The 21,466-nt window shown below is 47.3% G+C and overlaps 1 protein-coding gene across 8 annotated transcripts in view; it reads right to left on the bottom strand.

The window, feature by feature from the left end:
- Nucleotides 1-3,951: 3,951 nt before the first annotated feature.
- LOC112225521 (LIM and senescent cell antigen-like-containing domain protein 1) overlaps nt 3,952-21,466 on the bottom strand; it is a 72,421-nt gene continuing 54,906 nt past the window's right edge. For 4 of the 8 annotated variants that reach the window (XM_024389548.2, XM_024389550.2, XM_024389549.2 and 1 more), the window contains exons 3-11: nt 15,008-15,074; nt 14,654-14,774; nt 14,109-14,258; nt 12,618-12,768; nt 11,003-11,095; nt 10,634-10,682; nt 10,395-10,470; nt 9,886-10,059; nt 4,969-5,110 (exon numbers count right to left, since the gene is read on the bottom strand). In XM_024389548.2, the coding sequence (XP_024245316.1) occupies nt 9,930-10,059; nt 10,395-10,470; nt 10,634-10,682; nt 11,003-11,095; nt 12,618-12,768; nt 14,109-14,258; nt 14,654-14,774; nt 15,008-15,074 (837 nt within the window). In that variant the 3' untranslated portion in view covers nt 4,969-5,110; nt 9,886-9,929. Of the gene's footprint in view, nt 4,386-4,968; nt 5,111-9,885; nt 10,060-10,394; nt 10,471-10,633; nt 10,683-11,002; nt 11,096-12,617; nt 12,769-14,108; nt 14,259-14,653; nt 14,775-15,007; nt 15,075-21,466 lie in introns of those variants that run through there. The other 4 variants (XM_042306440.1, XM_042306439.1, XM_024389547.2 and 1 more) reach the window with 4 other exon arrangements.

Here is a 21,466-nt window from a genome sequence, read left to right as displayed (position 1 = left end):
GCATGATGTTGTAAGTAACAAGAACATTTCCCAGGACATAGACATGTCTTATAAGGGCAGAAAGCTTAAATTCTTGTTAATCTAACTGCACTGTCCAATTTACAGTAGTTATTACATTGAAAAAGTACCATGCTATTGTTTGAGGAGAGTGCACAACAACAAAAAACTGATCACAGCAACTGGTTTGATACTTTCACCTCTGAAGGTAAATAATGAACTTACATTCAGAAATCTTGTCCAAATTTTTCATCCTGAGGGTCCCAGAGATAAAATGTAGCATAGTAGTGGGTAAACTTACATTTTTTATTACCATATCATTTTTGTATGTTCTCTATAGTTATGTACTTGAAAACATATCAACAGAGAGCATCCTGACCAGTTGCATTACCCCCCTTTGCTGCTACTCGCTGTTTATTATCTATGCATAGTCACTTTACAAATTACCTTGACTAACCTGTACCCCCGCACATTGACTTGGTACCCCCTGTATATAGCCTCGTTATTGGTATGTCATTTTCTTGTTATGTACATTTAAAAAAAAATACTTTAGTTTATTTAGTAACTCTATTTCTGTCACGACTCCTACCGAAGGTAGCTCCTCTTCCTGTTCGGGTGGCGCTCGGCGGTCGTCGTCACCGTCTACTAGCTGCCACTGATCACACTGCAACATATTTTTGTTCAAATATAGTTAAATACTGTGACAAACTAAACACCTTTTTAAAAGGTCAAAAGGGATATGATGCTTTCTTTTCTGGCAGTTCATTCCTTACTAAGAGGATCTATAGATGGAGGAAGTAACACTCATCAGAGGATAGGTTTACTGAGCTTATACACACATTCCCACATCTTACAGTACTCATAAATCCACTTTAATACACACCAATAGGAAAAGGAAAAATGGACATTGCAGTTACAAGAAAATCCATATATCAACGGAATTGTTTGTCTCTGCAATTTTTTTTTCTCCATTTCAAAAGACAAAATAATGCATGACATGTAAAAGCATGAAGAAAATTATTGGCAGATATTGTTTGATTCCATTACTATTATATAAAGGTGTATTAATGTTTATTCTGAGCATATTGATTGTGAAAAACACAAAAACAAACGTCTGTCATCCAACAGTTGACAGTAAACAGTAAAAAACGCCCTTCAGTGACAATAGACCTTACATATTTATATTTATATGAAAATTGTACATTCATATAAATATAACACCATGTACAATGTTGTGGACTGTCACGCCCTGACCTTAGAGAGCCGTTTTATTTCTCTATTTGGTTAGGTCAGGGTGTGATGTGGGGCTGGCATTCTATGTTTTGTTTTCTATGTCTCTTTATTTCTATGTTTTGGCCGGGTATGGTTCTCAATCAGGGACAGCTGTCTATCGTTGTCTCTGATTGGGAATCATACTTAGGTAGCCCTTTGCCTCCTTCAGTGTGGGTAGTTAACTTTGTTAGAGGCATTCATAGCCCTGTTAAGCTTCACGGTCGTTTTGTATTGTTGGCGACATTTCTAATAAAGAGGAATATGTACGCTCACCACGCTGCACCTTGGTCCGCTTCTTACGACGCCCGTGACATGGATGCCCAAACATCTCTATATGAGATATGCATAAACGTGTCACCTCATTCAGTATTATCTTTGGATAATATTTCAATACATCCTGAAAAATGTACACAATCCTCTTGTACGAATATGACTCTTGTTTCTATATGACCTGAACTGCTGGGATGGAGGCTACTTTCTCAAGAAGCTTCCCATCAGATCTGGGTCAAATAGTACTGTTCAAACATCAGATACTTCAAGTACTTGACATGCTCTTGATTTAGCTTACTGGTATACAGGGTGGGCAAAGTTTGCAAATTTGGCACAATTCCAATGGTTCCATTATAATAAGCAAGCTAAATCAAGCGATCTTCAAGTATTTGAAATAGATGTATATGTGTGTATATACATACATACATACATACGGTGCGTTCGGAAAGTATTCAGACTTACGTGACAGACTTATTCTAAAATGGATTAAAAAAAATGTTTTCCTCATCAATCTACACACAATACCCCATTATGGAAAGCAATAACAGGTTTTTAGAAATGTTTGAACATTTATTACACCCCCCCCAGAAATAGCTTATTTAAATAAGTATTCAGACCCTTTGCTATGACACTCAAAATTGAGCTCAGGGCATCCTGTTTCCATCGATCATTCTTGAGATGTTTCTACAACTAAATTGAAGTCCACCTGTGGTAAATTACCTTGATTGGACATGATTTGGAAAGGCACACACCTGTCTATATATGTTCCCACAGTTGACAACGCACGTCAGAGCAAAAACGAAAGGGATTGTGTCTAAGCACAGATCTGGGGAAGGGTACCAAAACATTTCTGCAGCATTGAAGGTCCCCAAGAACAGAGTGGCCTCCATCCTTCTTAAATTTAGACACCCTATGCCTTGATGACAGCTTTGCACACTCTTGGCATTCTCTCAACCAGCTCCATGAGGTAGTCACCTGGAATGCACTTCAATTAATTAACAGGTGTGCCTTGTTAAAAGTTCATTTGTGGAATTTATTTTCTTCTTAATGCATTAATGCATTTGAGCCAATCAGTTGTGTTGTGACAAGGTAGGGGTGGTATACAGTAGATATCCCTATTTGGTAAAATACCAAGTCCATATTATGGCAAGAACAGGTCAAATGAGCAACGAGAAACAACAGTCCATCATTACATTAAGATGTGAAGGTCAGTCATTTCGGAAAATTTCAAAAACCATCAAGCTCTATAATGAAACTAGCTCTCATGAGGACCGCCACAGGAAAAGAAGACCCAGAGTCACCTCTGCTGCTGGGGATAAGTTCATTAGAGTTACCAGCCTCAGAAATTGCAGCCCAAATAAAAGTTCAAGTAACAGACACATCTCAACATCAACTGTTCAGAGGAAACCGCATGAATCAGGCCTTCATGGTCTTTGCTGCAAATAATCTACTACTAAAGGACACCAATAATAAGAAGAGACTTGCTTGGGCCAAGAAACACAAGCAATGGACATTAGACTGATGGAAATATGTTCTTCGGTCTGATGAGTCCAAATTTGGGATTTTTGGTTCCAACTGCCATGTCTTTGTGAGACGCAGAGTAGGTGAAAGTATGATCTCCACATGTGTGGATCCCGCTGTGAAGCATGGGGGTGGTGGTGTGATGGTGCTTTGCTGGTGACACGGTCAGTGATTTATTTAGAATTCAAGGCACACTTAACCAGCATGGCTACCACAGCATCCTGCAGCAATACGCAATCCCATCTGTTTGCACTTAGTGGGACTATCATTTGTTTTTCAACAGGACAATGACCCAACACACCTCCAGGCTGTGTAAGGGCAATTTGACCAAGAAGGAGAGTGATGAGTGCTGCATCAGATGACCTGCTCTCCACAATCACCTGACCTCAAACCAATTGAGATGGTTTGGGATGAGTTGGACCGCAGAGTGAAGGAAAAGCAGCCAACAAGTGCTCAGCATAGGTGGGAACTCCTTCAAGACTGTTGGAAAATCATTCCAGGGGAAGCTGGTTGAGAGAATGCCAAGAGTATGCAAAGCTGTCATCAAGGCAAAGGATGGCTACTTTGAAGAATATAACATCTGAAATATATTTTCATTTGTTTAACACTTTTTTGGCTACTACATGATTCCATATGTGTTATTTCATAGTTGTGGTGTCTTCACTATTATTCTACAATGAGGAAAATAGTAAAAATAAAGGAAAATCCTTGAATGAAAGTTGTGTCCAAACTTTTGACTGGTACTGCATATATCTATATATATATTTATATTGGATCCAGTTCTGCTGCACAGTAATGTGATTATGTGTAGCATCAGTAACATAGCCCAGGTGTCTGTCTGTTTCTACTTGTATGGCATGACATTGATAAAGTAGTTGGCTAAGGCAGAAACAACCTTATCAATACTCTTTATTCACCTGACAAAATACCAGGACCATTGATGCATACTTAAATATACAAGTTGGGTTATGAAGGGACATGAAGGGACATTTTAAGCTAAAATAATTATGAAATATATGAGATACATTGACAAGTATATCAAGGATATATATGAATATAATATGAATATGTATTCAGACAAAGGCACTGATTTGGGGATGACCCTTTCTTGTGTACAGTCTCTCTCTCTGCTCATGGGTTGTCACTATTTAACCAGGCATGAAAGGACGGAAGGATATTGCAAATCTGATTTTCATCAACCTATGAGGGGTTGGGTAGAGTGGTTTTAATCCCTAAATTTACACCAAGAACAAAGGTCATGTGCTTGCTCAAACACTCTGATATCACTTTTGTCTGTTCTAGCATGTCTGTCTGTCTGTCTGTCTGTCTGTCTGTCTGTCTGTCTGTCTGTCTGTCTGTCTGTCTGTCTGTCTGTCTGTCTGTCTGTCTGTCTGTCTGTCTGTCTGTCTGTCTGTCTGTCTGTCTGTCTGTCTGTCTGTCTGTCTGTCTGTCTGTCTGTCTGTCTGTCTGTCTGTCTGTCTGTCTGTCTGTCTGTCTGTCTGTCTGTCTGTCTGTCTGTCTGTCTGTCTGTCTGTCTGTCTGTCTGTCTGTCTGTCTGTCTGTCTGTCTGTCTGTCTGTCTGTCTGTCTGTCTGTCTGTCTGTCTGTCTGTCTGTCTGTCTGTCTGTCTGTCTGTCTGTCTGTCTGTCTGTCTGTCTGTCTGTCTGTCTGTCTGTCTGTCTGTCTGTCTGTCTGTCTGTCTGTCTGTCTGTCTGTCTGTCTGTCTGTCTGTCTGTCTGTCTGTCTGTCTGTCTGTCTGTCTGTCTGTCTGTCTGTCTGTCTGTCTGTCTGTCTGTCTGTCTGTCTGTCTGTCTGTCTGTCTGTCTGTCTGTCTGTCTGTCTGTCTGTCTGTCTGTCTGTCTGTCTGTCTGTCTGTCTGTCTGTCTGTCTGTCTGTCTGTCTGTCTGTCTGTCTGTCTGTCTGTCTGTCTGTCTGTCTACTTCCGGCCCACGGTCTCTGCCAGCTTCTTGAGCCTCTTCTTGAGCTCCAGAGGAAACTTCTCGTAACACTTCTTACACACCGGCTTCATGTCAAACTCCACAAACTTGTTCCTGTAAGGAAGAGACAAAAATACAATCTTTATGATCAGGGTTCTGATTTTATTTGTCTTTCATTTATTTATCCATATATCACAAGTCTTAAATTCTAGCACTACTTTCCCTTCGGCTCCCCCTCCTGCCCCCTCTCTTCCCCCTGCTCCCTCTCTTCCCCTTCTGACCCCCTCCTGCTCCCTTTCTTCCCCTTCTGCTCCCTCTCTTCCCCTTCTGCCCCCCTCCTGCTCCCTTTCTTTCCCTCCTGCTCCCTCTCTTCCCCTTCTGCCGCCCCTCCTGCGCCCTCTCTTTCCCTTCGGCCCCCCTCCTGCTCCCTTTCTTCCCCTTCTGCCCCCTCCTGCTGCTCCCTCTCTTCCCCTTCTGCCCCCCTCCTGCTCCCTTTCTTTCCCTCTCTTCCCCTTCTGCCGCCCCTCCTGCGCCCTCTCTTTCCCTTCGGCCCCCCTCCTGCTCCCTTTCTTCCCCTTCTGCCCCCCCCCTCCTGCTTCCTCTCTTTCCCTTCTGCTCCCTCTCTTCCTCTTCTGCCCCCCTCCTGATCCATCTCTCCTCACCTGCTCCCTCTCTTCCCCTTCTGCCCCCCTCCTGCTCCCTCTCTTTCCCTTCTGCCCCCCTCCTGCTCCCTTTCTCCCCCCTCCTGCTCCCTCTCTTCCCCTTCTGCCCCCCTCCTGCTAACTCTCTTTCCCTTCTGCCCCCTCCTGCTCCCTCTCTTCTCCTTCTGCCCCCCTCCTGCTCCCTCTCTTTCCCTTCGGCCCCCTCCTGCTCCCTTTCTTCCCCACCTCCTGCTCCCTCTCTTTCCCTTCTGCCCCCCCCTCCTGCTCCCTCTCTTTCCTCTTCTGCCCTCTTCTGCCCCCCCTGCTCCCTCTCTCCCCTCTAGCTCCCTCTCTTTCCCTTCTGCCCCCCTCTCCTGCTCCCTCTCTCCCCTCCTGCTCCCTCTCTTCCCCTTCTGCCCCCTCCTGCTCCCCCTCTTTCCGTTCTGCCTCCCCCTCCTGCTCCCTCTCTCCCATCCTGCTCCCTTTCTTCCCCTTCTGCCCCCCTGCTCCCTCTCTCCCCCTTCTGCCCCCTCCTGCTCCCTCTCTCCCCTCCTGCTCCCTTTCTTTGCCTTCTGCCCCCTCCTGCTCCCTCTCTCCCCCTGCTCCCTCTTTCCCTTCTGCCCCTTCTCCTGCTCCCTCTCTTCCCCTCCTGCTCCCTCTCTTTCCCTTCTGCCCCTCCTCCTGCTCCCTCTCTCCCCTCCTGCTCCCTTTCTTCACTTCTGCCCCTCCTCCTGTTCCCTCTCTCCCCTCCTGCTCCCCTTCATTCCCTTCTGCCCCCTCTCTCCCCTCCTGCTCCCTTTCTTTCCCTTCTGCCCCCTCCTGCTCCCTCTCTTTCCCTTCTGCCCCCTCCTGCTCCTCTCTCCCCTCCTGCTCCCTTTCTTTCCCTTCTTCCCCCTCCTGCTCCCTCTCTCCCCTCCTGCTCCCTTTCTTTCCCTTCTGCCCCTCCTCCTGCTTCCTCTCTCCCCTCCTGCTCCCTTTCTTCCCTTCTGCCCCTCCTCCTGTTCCCTCTCCCCTCCTGCCCCCTTCATTCCCTTCTGCCCCCTCTCTCCCCTCCTGCTCCCTTTCTTTCCCTCCTGCTCCCTCTCTTTCCCTTCTGCCCCCTCCTGCTCCCTCTCTCCCCTCATGCTCCCTTTCTTTCCCTTCTGCCCCTCCTCCTGCTCCCTCTCTCCCCTCCTGCTCCCTCTCTCCCCTCATGCTCCCTTTCTTTCCCTTCTGCCCCCCTCCTGCTCTCTCTCTTTCCCTTCTGCCCCCCTCCTGCTCCCTTTCTTTCCCTTCTGCCCCCCTCCTGCTCCCTCTCTCCCCTCATGCTCCATTTCCATCCCTTCTGCCCCTCCTCCTGCTCCCTCTCTCCCCTCCTGCTCCCTCTCTTTCCCTTCTGCCCCCTCTCCTGCTCCCTCTCTCCCCTCCTGCTCCCTCTCCCTCCTGCTCCCTCTCCTCCCCTCCTGCTCCCTCTCCTCCCCTCCTGCTCCCTCTCCTCCCCTCCTGCTCCCTCTCCCCCTTCTGCTCCCTCTCTCCCCTTCTGCTCGCTCCTGCTCTCTCTCTTCCCCCTCTGTTCCCTCCCCAGCTCCCTCTCTCCCCTTCTGCTCCCTCTCTCCCTTCTGATCTCTCCTGCTCCCTCTCTTCCCCTTCTGTCCCTCCCCAGCTCCCTCTCTCCCCCTCTGCTCCCTCTCTCCCCCTTCTGATTTCTCCTGCTCCCTCTCTTCCCCCTCTGTCCCCCCCCAGCTCCCTCGCTCCCCCTCTGTTCCCTCCCCAGCTCCCTCTCTCCCCTTCTGCTCCCACCTGCTCCCTCTCTCCCCTTCTGCTCCCTCTCCCCCTTCTGCTCTCTCCTGCTCCCTCTCTTCCCCTTCTGTTCCCTCCCCAGCTCCCTCTCTCCCCTCTCTGCTCCCTCTCCCCCTTCTGCTCCCTCTCCCCTTCTGCTCTCTCCTGCTCCCTCTCTTCCCCTTCTGTTCCCTCCCCAGCTCCCTCTCTCCCCTCTCTACTCCCTCTCCCCCTTCTGCTCCCTCTCCCCCCCTTCTGCTCTCTCCTGCTCCCTCTTCCCCTTCTGTTCCCTCCCCAGCTCCCTCTCCCCCTTCTGCTCCCTCTCCCCCTTCTGATCTCTCCTGCTCCCTCTCTTCCCCTTCTGTTCCCCCCCAGCACCCTCTCTCCCCCTTCTGATCTCTCCTGCTCCCTCTCTTCCCCTTCTGCTCCCTCTCTCCCCCTTCTGCTCCCTCTCTCCCCCTTCTGATCTCTCCTGCTCCCTCTCTCCCCCTTCTGCTCCCTCTCTCCCCCTTCTGCTCCCTCTCCCCCTTCTGCTCTCTCCTGCTCCCTCTCTTCCCCTTCTGTTCCCTCCCCAGCTCCCTCTCTCCCCCTCTCTCTCCCCTTCTGATCTCTCCTGCTCCCTCTCTTCCCCTTCTGTTCCCCCCCAGCACCCTCTCTCCCCCTTCTGATCTCTCCTGCTCCCTCTCTTCCCCTTCTGCTCCCTCTCTCCCCCTTCTGCTCCCTCTCTCCCCCTTCTGATCTCTCCTGCTCCCTCTCTCCCTCTTCTGCTCCCTCTCTCCCCCTTCTGCTCCCTCTCCCCCTTCTGCTCTCTCCTGCTCCCTCTCTTCCCCTTCTGTTCCCTCCCCAGCTCCCTCTCTCCCCCTCTCTCCCCCTTCTGATCTCTCCTGCTCCCTCTCCCCCCTTCTGCTCCCTCTCTCCCCCTTCTGCTCCCTCTCCCCCCTCTGCTCCCTCTCTCCCCCTTCTGCTCCCTCTCTCCCCCTTCTGCTCCCTCCTTCTCCCTCTCTTCCCCTTCTGCTCCCTCTCTTCCCCTTCTGCTCCCTCTCTCCCCCTTCTGCTCCCTCTCTCCCCCTTCTGCTCCCTCTCTCCCCCTTCTGATCTCTCCTGCTCCCTCTCTCCCTCTCTCCCCCTTCTGCTCCCTCTCTCCCCCTTCTGCTCCCTCTCCCCCTTCTGCTCTCTCCTGCTCCCTTTCTTCCCCTTCTGTTCCCTCCCCAGCTCCCTCTCTCCCCCTCTCTCCCCCTTCTGATCTCTCCTGCTCCCTCTCTTCCCCTTCTGTTCCCCCCAGCACCCTCTCTCCCCTTCTGATCTCTCCTGCTCCCTCTCTTCCCCTTCTGTTCCCCCCCCAGCACCCTCTCTCCCCTTCTGATCTCTCCTGCTCCCTCTCTTCCCCTTCCGCTCCCTCTCTTCCCCTTCCGCTCCCTCTCTCCCCCTTCTGCTCCCTCTCTCCCCCTTCTGCTCCCTCTCTCCCCCTTCTGCTCCCTCTCTCCCCCTTCTGCTCCCTCCTTCTCCCTCTCTTCCCCTTCTGCTCCCTCTCTCCCCCTGCTGCTCCCTCTCTCCCCCTTCTGCTCCCTCTCTCCCCCTTCTGCTCCCTCTCTCCCCCTTCTGCTCCCTCTCTCCCCCTTCTGATCTCTCCTGTTCCCTCTCTCCCCCTTCTGCCCCTCTCTCCCCCTTCTGATCTCTCCTGCTCCCTCTCTTCCCCTCCTGCTCCCTCTCTCCCCCTTCTGATCTCTCCTGCTCCCTCTCTTCCCCTCCTGCTCCCTCTCTCCCCCTTCTGATCTCTCCTGCTCCCTCTCTTCCCCTCCTGCACCCTCTCTTTCCCTTCTGCTCCCTCTCTCCCCCTTCTGCTCCCTCTCTCCCCCTTCTGCTCCCTCTCTCCCCCTTCTGCTCCCTCTCTCAGACATCCAGTCCAGCGAGTACACAGAGGCAGGAAACAATTGGTGTTTTACCCATAAACAAACCAGGATCTGGTGAACAAAGCCTTCTCTTTACACTCTGACAAAATACACACGAGCGTACTGTACAGGCCTCTAGCCTCATCCCTCTGATCAGAGAGAAAAGGACTTCCAGTCAGATTATTGCAGCATTATTACAACGCTGAATTATTATGTTAATCCCCTAAGTGTGTCTGGTTGAGGAATGGCCATATGGAGTAACCATTTCCTGCGGAGATCCTAAATATGGTCAACATTGGTGGGAAACACCGGCACTGATGCTTAGGCCAAATATCTATCTGTACTGGTTATTAATCATTATTTATGATCTGTGTCTAATCTCTACTTCCGTTGATTGCTCATACTCTATAACTGATATAGTACAGTGATGTTGAATGTGATGTGATAAAAAAATGCATGGTTCATAGTTTATGTTTCACAGATATTTGATCTCTGTGTCTAAAACCCTTTTTGAACTGACTTGTCAGGGTGGACGGATGAAAGAGAGATAGATAGTAAAAGCACAACACAAGAAAAAGAGAAGGAAAGGAGATAAACTAACCAATGAATGGAAAGTGGAAGTGAGGAAAAAGGAAGGAGAGAGGTTTACAGACACATGGGCACTTTCTTCTTCTTCTCTTTTTCTCGTTTGGCAAGACGGCGCTTCATGTCGTCTGGCAGGCGCTCGTAGCAGTGCTTACACACAGGCTTCAGATCCACGTCTACAAACTTATTCCTGGTAGGACCAGGAAAGGTGAGGAAGAAAGAGGAGATGGGAGGATATGGACAGACAAACAGGGACAAGTGAAAGAGAGGGACAGAGATAAAGGAATGACACAGGCAGATGGAAAAGCTGGGAAATAGATCAGGTCGTCACAGGTACAGTGGAACAGGTAGAGCAGTAGAGACATATGAGAGCCAAAAGAGGACAGAGATATTGCTTCAGGTGGGCACAGAGCAGAAAGAAATGTTTCAATTGAATTGAAATCTATAGTCCCAAAGATAGTCTAACCTCATTCCAATGTGTCAGCACACAGGATGGTGTTACTGTGTTAACTCAGTCAGACTTACTTGAGGGTGAGCTTGGTGTTGCAGGTGGAACAGGCAAAGCAGTTGACACACCATGCCTTGTTCAGGGCTGATACCACTGGAACACACAACACAAACACGTCAATTACATTAGCCTGGGTACCTGGCAAGACAATGACCACATGGCGAAAGCAGAGACAGTAGTAGTTTATAAAACAAATATGACATATTCCATTCAATATTTGTTTGACTGTATATGATATTAGGTGATAATATCTTACCATCACCCTCAATGACACGGTTGCAGTGGTAGCAGACATCTCCAAAGAGCTGTAGGAGAGGAGAGAGTCAATAGCCAGGCACACAGTTCACTTTACATATTACAATGTCTTTACTCTTTACTGTATTCTTCCAGACAAGAGCCATGCAATTCACTTCACAGTCTTCAGTTGTTGCATTGCTACATTTGTACTTCCACCACTAGATGTTCCCATAAAACTAGCCAAGACTGGAGGTCACATTCAAATTATATACAGCAAGATGCAATCACTCAAAGGCTTGCTTAAAGATAAATAAAAGACAGTGCCTGGTTTGGATTGAGTTACTATGTAGAGACCTTGGGCTGTGTGTGCAGCCTTCTCCTACATTACCTGGTTGTAGTGAGTCTCACAGTAGGCCAGTCCTTTGCGTTCGTAGTGGCGATGGCCCAGGAAGGGCTTCTCACACTTAGCACACACAAAATGCTGCAAACACACACAACATGGCCCCACACAACAGGTTAGTACAGACAGACCAGCACAGGTCAGTTTAATCCATATCAGTCTAGTTTAGTTCAGAGCTATTAGGAGTCAGTCCCGTCCCGTCCCAGATTAGTGGGTTCAGAGGGCAGCAGCAGGGCAGGAGCGCCCCCTGTGGAGGCACTCACCTCTACAGACAGACAGACACAGGAGGAGCCTTGTTTGTCTGGGAGGTCCACCCGGGGGCAGAATGCAGCACAGACCGGACAGAGAGCAGGACAGAATGCAGCCAGGAAGGGTCTCCCATCAGTCACTCTAACTAACCCCTCACCATGTTAAAGTGTTTTTCACAGTAGGTGTGGTCCCCACGCTCGTAATACGGGGAGCCATGAAACGGACGCTCACACAGAGCACATACATGGTGCTACAGGAGGGGGGAAGAGGAGAAAAGTATAGGGAAAAGGCAGCAGATATATGAACAGAGGAATGTCAGAGGGAAAGAAAGAGGAAGGATATGCTCCATTCTGAGATAGTCCAAACACGACCACAGAGATATGAACAGAGGAATGTCAGAGGGAAAGAAAGAGGAAGGATATGCTCCATTCTGAGATAGTCCAAACACGACCACAGAGATATGAACAGAGGAATGTCAGAGGGAAAGAAAGAGGAAGGATATGCTCCATTCTGAGATAGTCCAAACACGACCACAGAGATATGAACAGAGGAATGTCAGAGGGAAAGAAAGAGGAAGGATATGCTCCATTCTGAGATAGTCCAAACACGACCACAGAGATATGAACAGAGGAATGTCAGAGGGAAAGAAAGAGGAAGGATATGCTCCATTCTGAGATAGTCCAAACACGACCACAGAGATATGAACAGAGGAATGTCAGAGGGAAAGAAAGAGGAAGAATATGCTCCATTCTGAGATAGTCCAAACACGACCACAGAGATATGAACAGAGGAATGTCAGAGGGAAAGAAAGAGGAAGGATATGCTCCATTCTGAGATAGTCCAAACACGACCACAGAGATATGAACAGAGGAATGTCAGAGGGAAAGAAAGAGGAAGGATATGCTCCATTCTGAGATAGTCCAAACACGACCACAGAGATATGAACAGAGGAATGTCAGAGGGAAAGAAAGAGGAAGGATATGCTCCATTCTGAGATAGTCCAAACACGACCACAGAGATATGAAAGCAGGGTAGAAACAGAACCACATACAAACTGCCTTGAACACATTTCTACTGTGATGTTCTCAGGAATCACAGAACTAACCCTAACAATGGGAATTCCAAACCACCTGTTGTATAATAGGAAATAATAGTTATTCAGCGACAAAGACAGACAAAGCAGTACATACCAAAGATCATAATATAATAATAATATGGCTACAAAATACCATAAACATACACAATACATTATCTGAATGTTCCATAACATTGCAACCTCCTGAACAGGTCCATATTGTAAGAGTGATGTCATCATTAATTCAAAAAAATACAAAATAAAACTTTATTTAACTACCTCGACATGCCACTGCTTGCCCATGGCATTGACCACGCGGCCCTCGATGGGTCTCCTGCAGGCTCCACATATGGGAACGCCCATCTTGTCATGGCAGGGCAGGCAGTACAGCTCTCCCTTCAGCTCCCTGGCATCAGCCGTCAGTTCCTTACTAGGGGGGGAGAGGAGGGACAAACCTTATGAGCATCACCAACAGCTGTTATTGGGGTGGTGGTTATTGTGTTCTGAATTCACAACACAAACCAAGTGGCAGTGTTGCATAGAGGAATTAGTCGTCTACAGACTTCCTGAATGAATTTTCACCATCACAAATTCTGCCTCAAGGACTAGCTGACAACTGCAGGTTTGTTTAAGGACAGGCAGTCTTACGGGAAAGGTTTGGTTAGGTTGGAGGTGCCTCTCAACTGCTTTTAACTGTCATCTAAAAGAGCTACTGCGATAATCATTATTCTATCATCAGTCCCTCTCTCCCTACTTTCTTCCTCCTCCTCCCTCTCTTCTCTCCTTTGGCTGACTTGTACATGGGTAAACTCTACTAAACCCAACCTTGAGAAGTCCTATCCTGCTACAGAAAACATTCCCTGCCTATAGCAGCTCTGTGGAGAGACCATATCCACATGTACATACTACCTCAATCAGCCTGACTAACCGGTGTCTGTATGTAGCCTCACTACTGTATATAGCCTCACTACTGTATATAGCCTCACTACTGTATATAGCCTGTCGTTTTACTGTTGTTTTTATTTCTTTACCTACCTATTGTTCACCTAATACCTTTTTTGCACTGTTGGTTAGAGCCTGTAAGTAAGCATTTCACTGAACGCAATAGAACCCAAATATTATCTATATTGAACTGGCATATTGATTAACGACACACACTATTTCTGTTATTATTAGTATTATTGTGTTATAATTTGCCATTTACCTTGAAACATATCATCATTATCATTTTCTTACCTTGTTGTGTCTCAATGAGCAACTAGGCTATAAATTGGAGCTAAGTGCAATGGTCAGGTCGCTCTGAAGTGATGTCAGCTTGACGTAGAAATGTCAGTCAGGTGTTCCATCCTCATCAATGGACTAAGGTGAGCAAAAACATATCAATCTTTGCTTTTTTTGTTGAGTGCTTCAACTCCTTTCTACCACAAATTAGTATTTTTGGAAGTTTTTCTTCGTAAGCCCTTCTCATGATTTTTGTCATTGTTGTTGAGCACCCCTCCTTTCCTTTGTTTACTGAAGAGAAGGCCCACCTGAACTGTAGGCTACAGTACATGTATAGGTTGCATACAGGTTGTGTAGAAGTTGAGTAAAGATTTGGTAGTGGTTGTATTCATACCACTAGGTTTATGTAGAGGGTGTGTGAAGTTTGTGTGGTGATTTAGCAGTGTTTGGGTTTAGGTTGAATGTAGGTTGTCTAAATATTGTGTTTTGGTTGAGTAGTACTTGTATATAGGGTTTGTGGAGTTGTTTCTAGATTGCTTGCATGAGTACCCGCAGTTGTTGCAGTTGAAGTGGTCCGGGTGGTAGGGGTCGTTCTTGAACAGCAGCGGCTGCTCCTCGATGATGGCGTGGCACTTCTGACAGATGTACTTCCCCAGACCACGGGCCTTCTCACGGTTATGACACGGGCGACACAGGTGTCTGAGGGAGAGAGAAAGAGAGTGATATACATGTTGGTAAAGAGTTCTGTCTGACAGGCTTTTTAGGGGCAGCAGAACAGACAGGAGGCCAGACACATATCCAGCTGACCCTAGGGATCCCGGGAGATGTTCCCAGAGATGTTATGACATGGGCGAGCGACATAGGTGTCGGAGGGAGAGCGATAGAGAGTGATATACATGTTGGTAGAGAGAGCTCAGCCTGACCCAGAGGTTGAAATACTGTTGCTACGTTAAAACTGCAGGAAGGTGTTATCAGTGTGTGGGATTTCTCCTTGCTTTATAAAAGCTATGCAGCAGAAAAGATGCTGTCCCCTATCCCATGATGTTAAATCAGTAATGGCTGATCAGTGATCTAGTCCATGTTTCTGCACTGACCTGCCAGCGTTCTTGACGAAGCCCACGTCAGCCAGCACGGCCTGGCAGAGGTCACAGCAGAAACAGTCAGGGTGCCAGCTGTTGTTCATCGCCTTGATCACACGACCAATGATAAACTCCCCTGGGAGGAGGAGGAGGAGGAGATAAGGGACAACACACTGGCAATATAGAGAGAAATAACGAAAGAAAAAACTCTTGGCACAAGAAAGCAATTGGCGATAGAAGTCTACCCAGTTGTGTCTAGGGCTCAAGGTGAGGGAAGCAGGGTTAAAGGAGACCAAATATGACCTTAAGCTTCAGACAACACCACCAGTGTTAATAATTCTACTGTGTAGGAGCAGTTCCTGTACTCACCACACTGGTGGCAGCAGGGAGCAAACAGCATCTGGAAGTCATGCTCGCAGTACTTCCTGCCCTCAAACTGCAGAAGAAGAGAACAAGCATCAGAATCACTCAATGATTAGAACATACCATAGCCATAGATAGACCTGTACGTCTACAGATCTGTCTGTGGATATGATCTCCCTTTTGGGGAACAGCTCTGGGATCCCTAGGGTCAGCTGGAGATGTGTCTGGCTTCCTGCCTGTTCTGCTGCCCCTAAAAAGCCTGTCAGACAGAGATACAACGAGAGAGAGAGTGGGATAACTCAGAGACAACCCACCGGGTACCGGCATCATTTCTACATCTAGTTTTGATTTACATTTGGTTGAGTTGTCATCTAACTTGAATTCAACCTGAAATCAATAACGAATGTCCCCACGTCATTGTATTTAGATTCAAAGTTGAGTGAAAAATAATACATTGACGACTTCTTGCAGATCCAATCATTTTCCTACATTGATTCAACAACATCAAATGTTTTTGTTGCTGTTGAAATCACGTGGAAACAACATTGATTCAACCAGTTTTTGCCCAGTGGGAAGCTTCTAATGGGCCAGTAATGCATTTGGCTGAGTGCTGTGAGGTTGGGAGTCGATCCAGTTAATACACTTTACCCAATATCAAATTTGTGACAGGAGGTGAAGGTGTCTCCACCCTTATCTTCTTATATTACCACCCGTACCAAATACATATGATATCATATTTTGTTGTTTTCAGCATGAGGGCCATGTAAGCAAAGTTTGTAATACATCTCATTTAAAGCTGGAATCTGCATTTGGTGAAATAGTGCCACTGGTCGCCCTAGGTGCACTTGTTATTGTTTTTGTTTATGAAAGGAGGAGAGGACCATAGTCTGCTGTTCTATCACACGTGCAATGATGTCCGAGGGGGAAAGGAGTTTGTTGTTTGAAGTAACATCTTTGTTGTTATATCTCAAACAGACGTGGCAGTTCCACCGCTATAGATTCCAGGAGGCTAACACAATAAAGGGCATGGGTTTACTTCAGGCTAGACACGGTTATATAGAATGCGATGGGTGAGAGTGACAGGGATAATAAAGCTGTATTTACACAGGCAGTCAATTCTGATCCTTTGCATAATTATGGGCAAAAGAGCTGATCTGATTGGTCTAAAGACCAATTAGTAATTTTTTTTTTTAAAGATCAGAATTGGGCTGCCTGTGTAAACACAGTCTAAGTAATGTTCCTTCTAATTTGTTGGGGCACTGAGCAGAAACCTGAACATTGTGAGAATGTTGTGCAACTGCTGGCACACGTTTACAGTGAACACTGAGGCTGTACCCTGTACCCAACAAAACCAGTGGAGCAAATGGAAATAGCTTTTGATTTATATGATATAGCCTACAATAGCCTATATGTGGTGTTAAACGCAGGCCGACATTGCATGAGACTTTTAAAAATGTTTTTACACGAAGAAGGGCTTGACATTAATGAATGATGTTTTACTTGGTCTGTAACACCACGGGCCAAATAGGTGACTGTTAATTGCTTTGCATTGTGTTGTACGATGCAAGAAACCACTTTACAAAATACTATGTATTATTATTACCATACAGAGAATTAGACAACATAGGCTACCCCTCTGCCTATTGGCTTGTTTGCATATTCAAGCCTGTCTCAAAATACAACACTGCCCCTTTAATTAAGACAAGCTTTTCACCAGACTGGCTTTTCAAAGACTGCTTGAAATGTAGCCTCCACGTTTTGTGCTCTTGTAGGAAGCAGTAACTCCCCATTGCTGACCTATACTCATCTATGACTGGGCCAATAACTCGCTAACTTGCAAAGAATATAAAGCAAAATGCACACGCTCTGATCTGAAAAGTGCATTCACTCACGGGTGATTGAAAGACCGCTCGTGGGCTACCCCGGCCAGTGGCGACCAATCATTGGGGTAATAAATCCGCATACAAACATGGTCTCTTTTTTTGTTTAAGGCAGCTCCAAAATGCACGCGTTTCAGTCTAGCTCAGTGCTTTCTGTGGTGATGGGGCAACCAGCGGAAAATACGGAGCATAGGGGTTGATAATGTTCTCTAATTGCACCGTGATTGGCTCAGCGTCACTCATGGGGACACTACGTCCCTGCAAAATCTACGGGGAGAGCTCAAAAATTCAAGCCCCTTGGGTGCTGCCATAGAGTTACATTAGAAGTGCCCATCCAGAAGGCTCAATGTCATTGGCCACAGATACAATTATGCAAAATCAATGTTATATATACCGTTGCTTTGATAATGTCAAGATCATACTTTCAAAATCTTAGCTAGCAAACAGTCATCATCATGAATAAAGTTGACAATCTACTGGCAAACAGTTTTCAATCCTTGTCATACGAAGAAAAATTTGAAATAAAACGTATCGGACATAAACATTATACAAGTTGGAAATTTCAAATTCAACAACGAGTATGGAAGGAATCAGTGGCTAACTGAAAGCTTTACAAAGTGCTGGGTTCTCTAAGAATATGAAATGTTACTTATTCACGTCACTGATGGAGTGCTGAGGTTGAGGGTCGACACCAGAAGTTAAGGGTTATAGGAGGAAAGTATATATTGGGTGCAACTAAGCTTGGAATGTGTTGAGTGCAGGGAAGTGATTACATGTGGCAGGCATTGATAAGGGGAGACGGGTGGAGATCTTAGAAAGTAACAATGTCACTGACAGAGAGAGGGTCATGTATAACCTTTACATTATGTCAGGATATGTCACTGAGGGAGAGAGGGTCATGTATAACCTTTACATTATGTCAGGATATGTCACTGAGGGAGAGAGGGTCATGTATAACCTTTACATTATGTCAGGATATGTCACTGAGGGAGAGAGGGTCATGTATAACCTTTACATTATGTCAGGATATGTCACTGAGGGAGAGAGGGTCATGTATAACCTTTACATTATGTCAGGATATGTCACTGAGGGAGAGAGGGTCATGTATAACCTTTACATTATGTCAGGATATGTCACTGAGGGAGAGAGGGTCATATATAACCTTTACATTATGTCAGGATATTGTCACTGTTAGTAGAAACTGTCATGAAACCACATTTGTTTAAGGATATGTCACAGCCAAATCAGCTCATTGTAAATTTATGCTGAATGTCACTGAGGGAGAGTCAGACAAGACTAACCTCTGATTATGCCAGGATATGTCACTGGTCATGGATTTACTCCATGGTGCTGAAATTATGAAAGGATATGTCACTGATGGTAGAGAGGGTCATGTATAACCTTTACATTATGTCAGGATATGTCAGCTGATGGTAGAGAGGAGAAGAGGGTCATGTATAACCTTTACATTATGTCAGGATATGTCACTGATGGAGAGAGGGTCATGAAGGAGCTGACATTATGTCAGGATATGTCACTGAGGGAGAGAGGGTCTGATGGTAGAGAGGAGACATTATGGTCTGATATGTCACTGAGGGAGAGAGGGTCATGTATAACCTTTACATTATGTCAGGATATGTCACTGAGGAGAGAAGGGTCATGGTAGAGAGGAGAGAAGGGTCAGATAGTCACTGAGGGAGAGAGGGTCATGTATAACCTTTACATTATGTCAGGATATGTCACTGAGGGAGAGAGGGTCATGTATAACCTTTACATTATCTCAGGATGTTGTATTGTTAGTAGAAACTGTCAGTAGAAACCACATTTGTTTAAGCAAGTCAGCCAAATCAGCTATTGTTTTTTTAAAGAGTAAATTAGGCTGAATGAACTGTGTCGTTGTCAGACAAGACTCCTCTGATAGCCAGGTGCAGCGGTGGTAAGGATTTACTCCATGGTGCTGAAAAGAAAGCTGATGGTAGAGAGGGAGAGATGAGAGAAGGAGCTGATGGTAGAGAGGAGAAAAGGAGCTGATGGTAGAGAGGAGAGAAGGAGATGATGGTAGAGAGGAGAGAAGGAGCTGATGGTAGAGAGGAGAGAAGGGTCTGATGATAGAGAGGAGAGAAGGGTCTGATGGTAGAGAGGAGAGAAGGGTCTGATGGTAGAGAGGAGAGAGGAGAGAAGGAGCTGATGGTAGAGAGGAGAGAAGGGTCTGATGGTAGAGAGGAGAGAAGGGTCTGATGGTAGAGAGGAGAGATGGGGTCTGATGGTAGAGAGGAGAGAAGGGTCTGATGGTAGAGAGGAGAGAAGGGTCTGATGGTAGAGAGGAGAGAAGGGTCTGATGGTAGAGAGGGAGAGAGGAGAGAAGGAGCTGATGGTAGAGAGGAGAGAAGGGTCTGATGGTAGAGAGGGAGAGAGGAGAAGAGGGTCTGATGGTAGAGAGGGAGAGAGGAGAGAACGGTCTGATGGTAGAGAGGACAGAAGGGTCTGATGGTAGAGAGGACAGAAGGGTCTGATGGTAGAGAGGGAGAGAGGAGAAATGGGTCTGATGGTAGAGAGGGAGAGAGGAGAGAAGGAGCTGATGGTAGAGAGGAGAGAAGGGTCTGATGGTAGAGAGGGAGAGAGGAGAAACAGGTCTGATGGTAGAGAGGAGAGAAGGGTCTGATGGTAGAGAGGAGAGAAGGGTCTGATGGTAGTGAGAGAGAGAGAGAAGGGTCTGATGGTAGAGAGGAGAGAGGGTCTGATGGTAGAAAGGAGAGAAGGGTCTGATGGTAGAGAGGAGAGAAGGGTCTGATGGTAGAGAGGGGAGAGGAGGGTCTGATGGTAGAGAGGAGAAAAGGGTCTGATGGTAGAGAGGAGGAAGGGTCTGATGGTAGAGAGGAGAGAAGGGTCTGATGGTAGAGAGGAGAGAAGGGTCTGATGTTTGAGAGGAGAGAATGGTCTGATGGTAGAGAGGGAGAGAGAGAGAATGGTCTGATGGTAGAGAGGAGAGAAGGGTCTGATGGTAGTGAGGAGGGGGTCTGATGGTAGAGAGGAGAGAGGGTCTGATTGTAGAGAGGAGAGAAGGGTCTGATGATAGAGAGGAGAGAAGGGTCTGATGGTAGAGAGGAGAGAAGGGTCTGATGGTAGAGAGGAGAGAAGGGTCTGATGGTAGAGAGGAGAGAAAGGGCTGATGGTAGAGAGGAGAGAAGGGTCTGATGGTAGAGAGGAGAGAAGGGTCTGATGGTAGAGAGGAGAGAAGGGTCTGATGGTAGAGAGGAGAGAAGGGTCTGATGGTAGAGAGGAGAGAAGGGTCTGATGGTAGAGAGGAGAGAAGGGTCTGATGGTAGAGAGGAGAGAAGGGTCTGATGGTAGAGAGGAGAGAAGGGTCTGATGGTAGAGAGAGGAGAGAAGGGTCTGATGGTAGAGAGGAGAGAAGGGTCTGATGGTAGAGAGGAGAGAAGGGTCTGATGGTAGAGAGGAGAGAAGGGTCTGATGGTAGAGAGGAGAGAAGGGTCTGATGGTAGAGAGGGAGAGAGAGAGAAAGGAGTCTGATGGTAGAGAGGAGAGAAGGGTCTGATGGTAGAGAGGGAGAGAGGAGAAGAGGGTCTGATGGTGAGAGGAGAGAGGAGAGAACGGTCTGATGGTAGAGAGGAGAGAAGGGTCTGATGGTAGAGAGGAGAGAAGGGTCTGATGGTAGAGAGGAGAGAAGGGTCTGATGGTAGAGAGGAGAGAAGGGTCTGATGGTAGAGAGGGAGAGAGGAGAGAAGGAGCTGATGGTAGAGAGGAGAGAAGGGTCTGATGGTAGAGAGGAGAGAAGGGTCTGATGGTAGAGAGGAGAGAAGGGTCTGATGGTAGAGAGGAGAGAAGGGTCTGATGGTAGAGAGGAGAGAAGGGTCTGATGGTAGAGAGGAGAGAAGGGTCTGATGGTAGAGAGGGAGAGAGGAGAGAAGGAGCTGATGGTAGAGAGGAGAGAAGGGTCTGATGGTAGAGAGGGAGAGAGGAGAAGAGGGTCTGATGGTAGAGAGGGAGAGAGGAGAGAACGGTCTGATGGTAGAGAGGACAGAAGGGTCTGATGGTAGAGAGGACAGAAGGGTCTGATGGTAGAGAGGGAGAGAGGAGAAATGGGTCTGATGGTAGAGAGGGAGAGAGGAGAGAAGGAGCTGATGGTAGAGAGGAGAGAAGGGTCTGATGGTAGAGAGGGAGAGAGGAGAAACAGGTCTGATGGTAGAGAGGACAGAAGGGTCTGATGGTAGAGAGGAGAGAAGGGTCTGATAGTAGAGAGGAGAGAAGGGTCTGATGGTAGAGAGGAGAGCAGGGTCTGATGGTAGAAAGGAGAGAAGGGTCTGATGGTAGAGAGGAGAGCAGGGTCTGATGGTAGAAAGGAGAGAAGGGTCTGATGGTAGAGAGGAGAAAAGGGTCTGATGGTAGAGAGGAGATAAGGGTCTGATGGTAGAGAGGAGAGAAGGGTCTGATGGTAGAGAGGAGAGAAGGGTCTGATGTTTGAGAGGAGAGAATGGTCTGATGGTAGAGAGGGAGAGAGGAGAGAATGGTCTGATGGTAGAGAGGAGAGAAGGGTCTGATGGTAGTGAGGAGAGAGGGGTCTGAT

Source organism: Oncorhynchus tshawytscha, linkage group LG26 (assembly GCF_018296145.1).
Source record: "Oncorhynchus tshawytscha isolate Ot180627B linkage group LG26, Otsh_v2.0, whole genome shotgun sequence".
NCBI lineage: Eukaryota > Metazoa > Chordata > Actinopteri > Salmoniformes > Salmonidae > Oncorhynchus > Oncorhynchus tshawytscha.
This window is presented reverse-complemented; position numbering and strand designations above follow the sequence as displayed.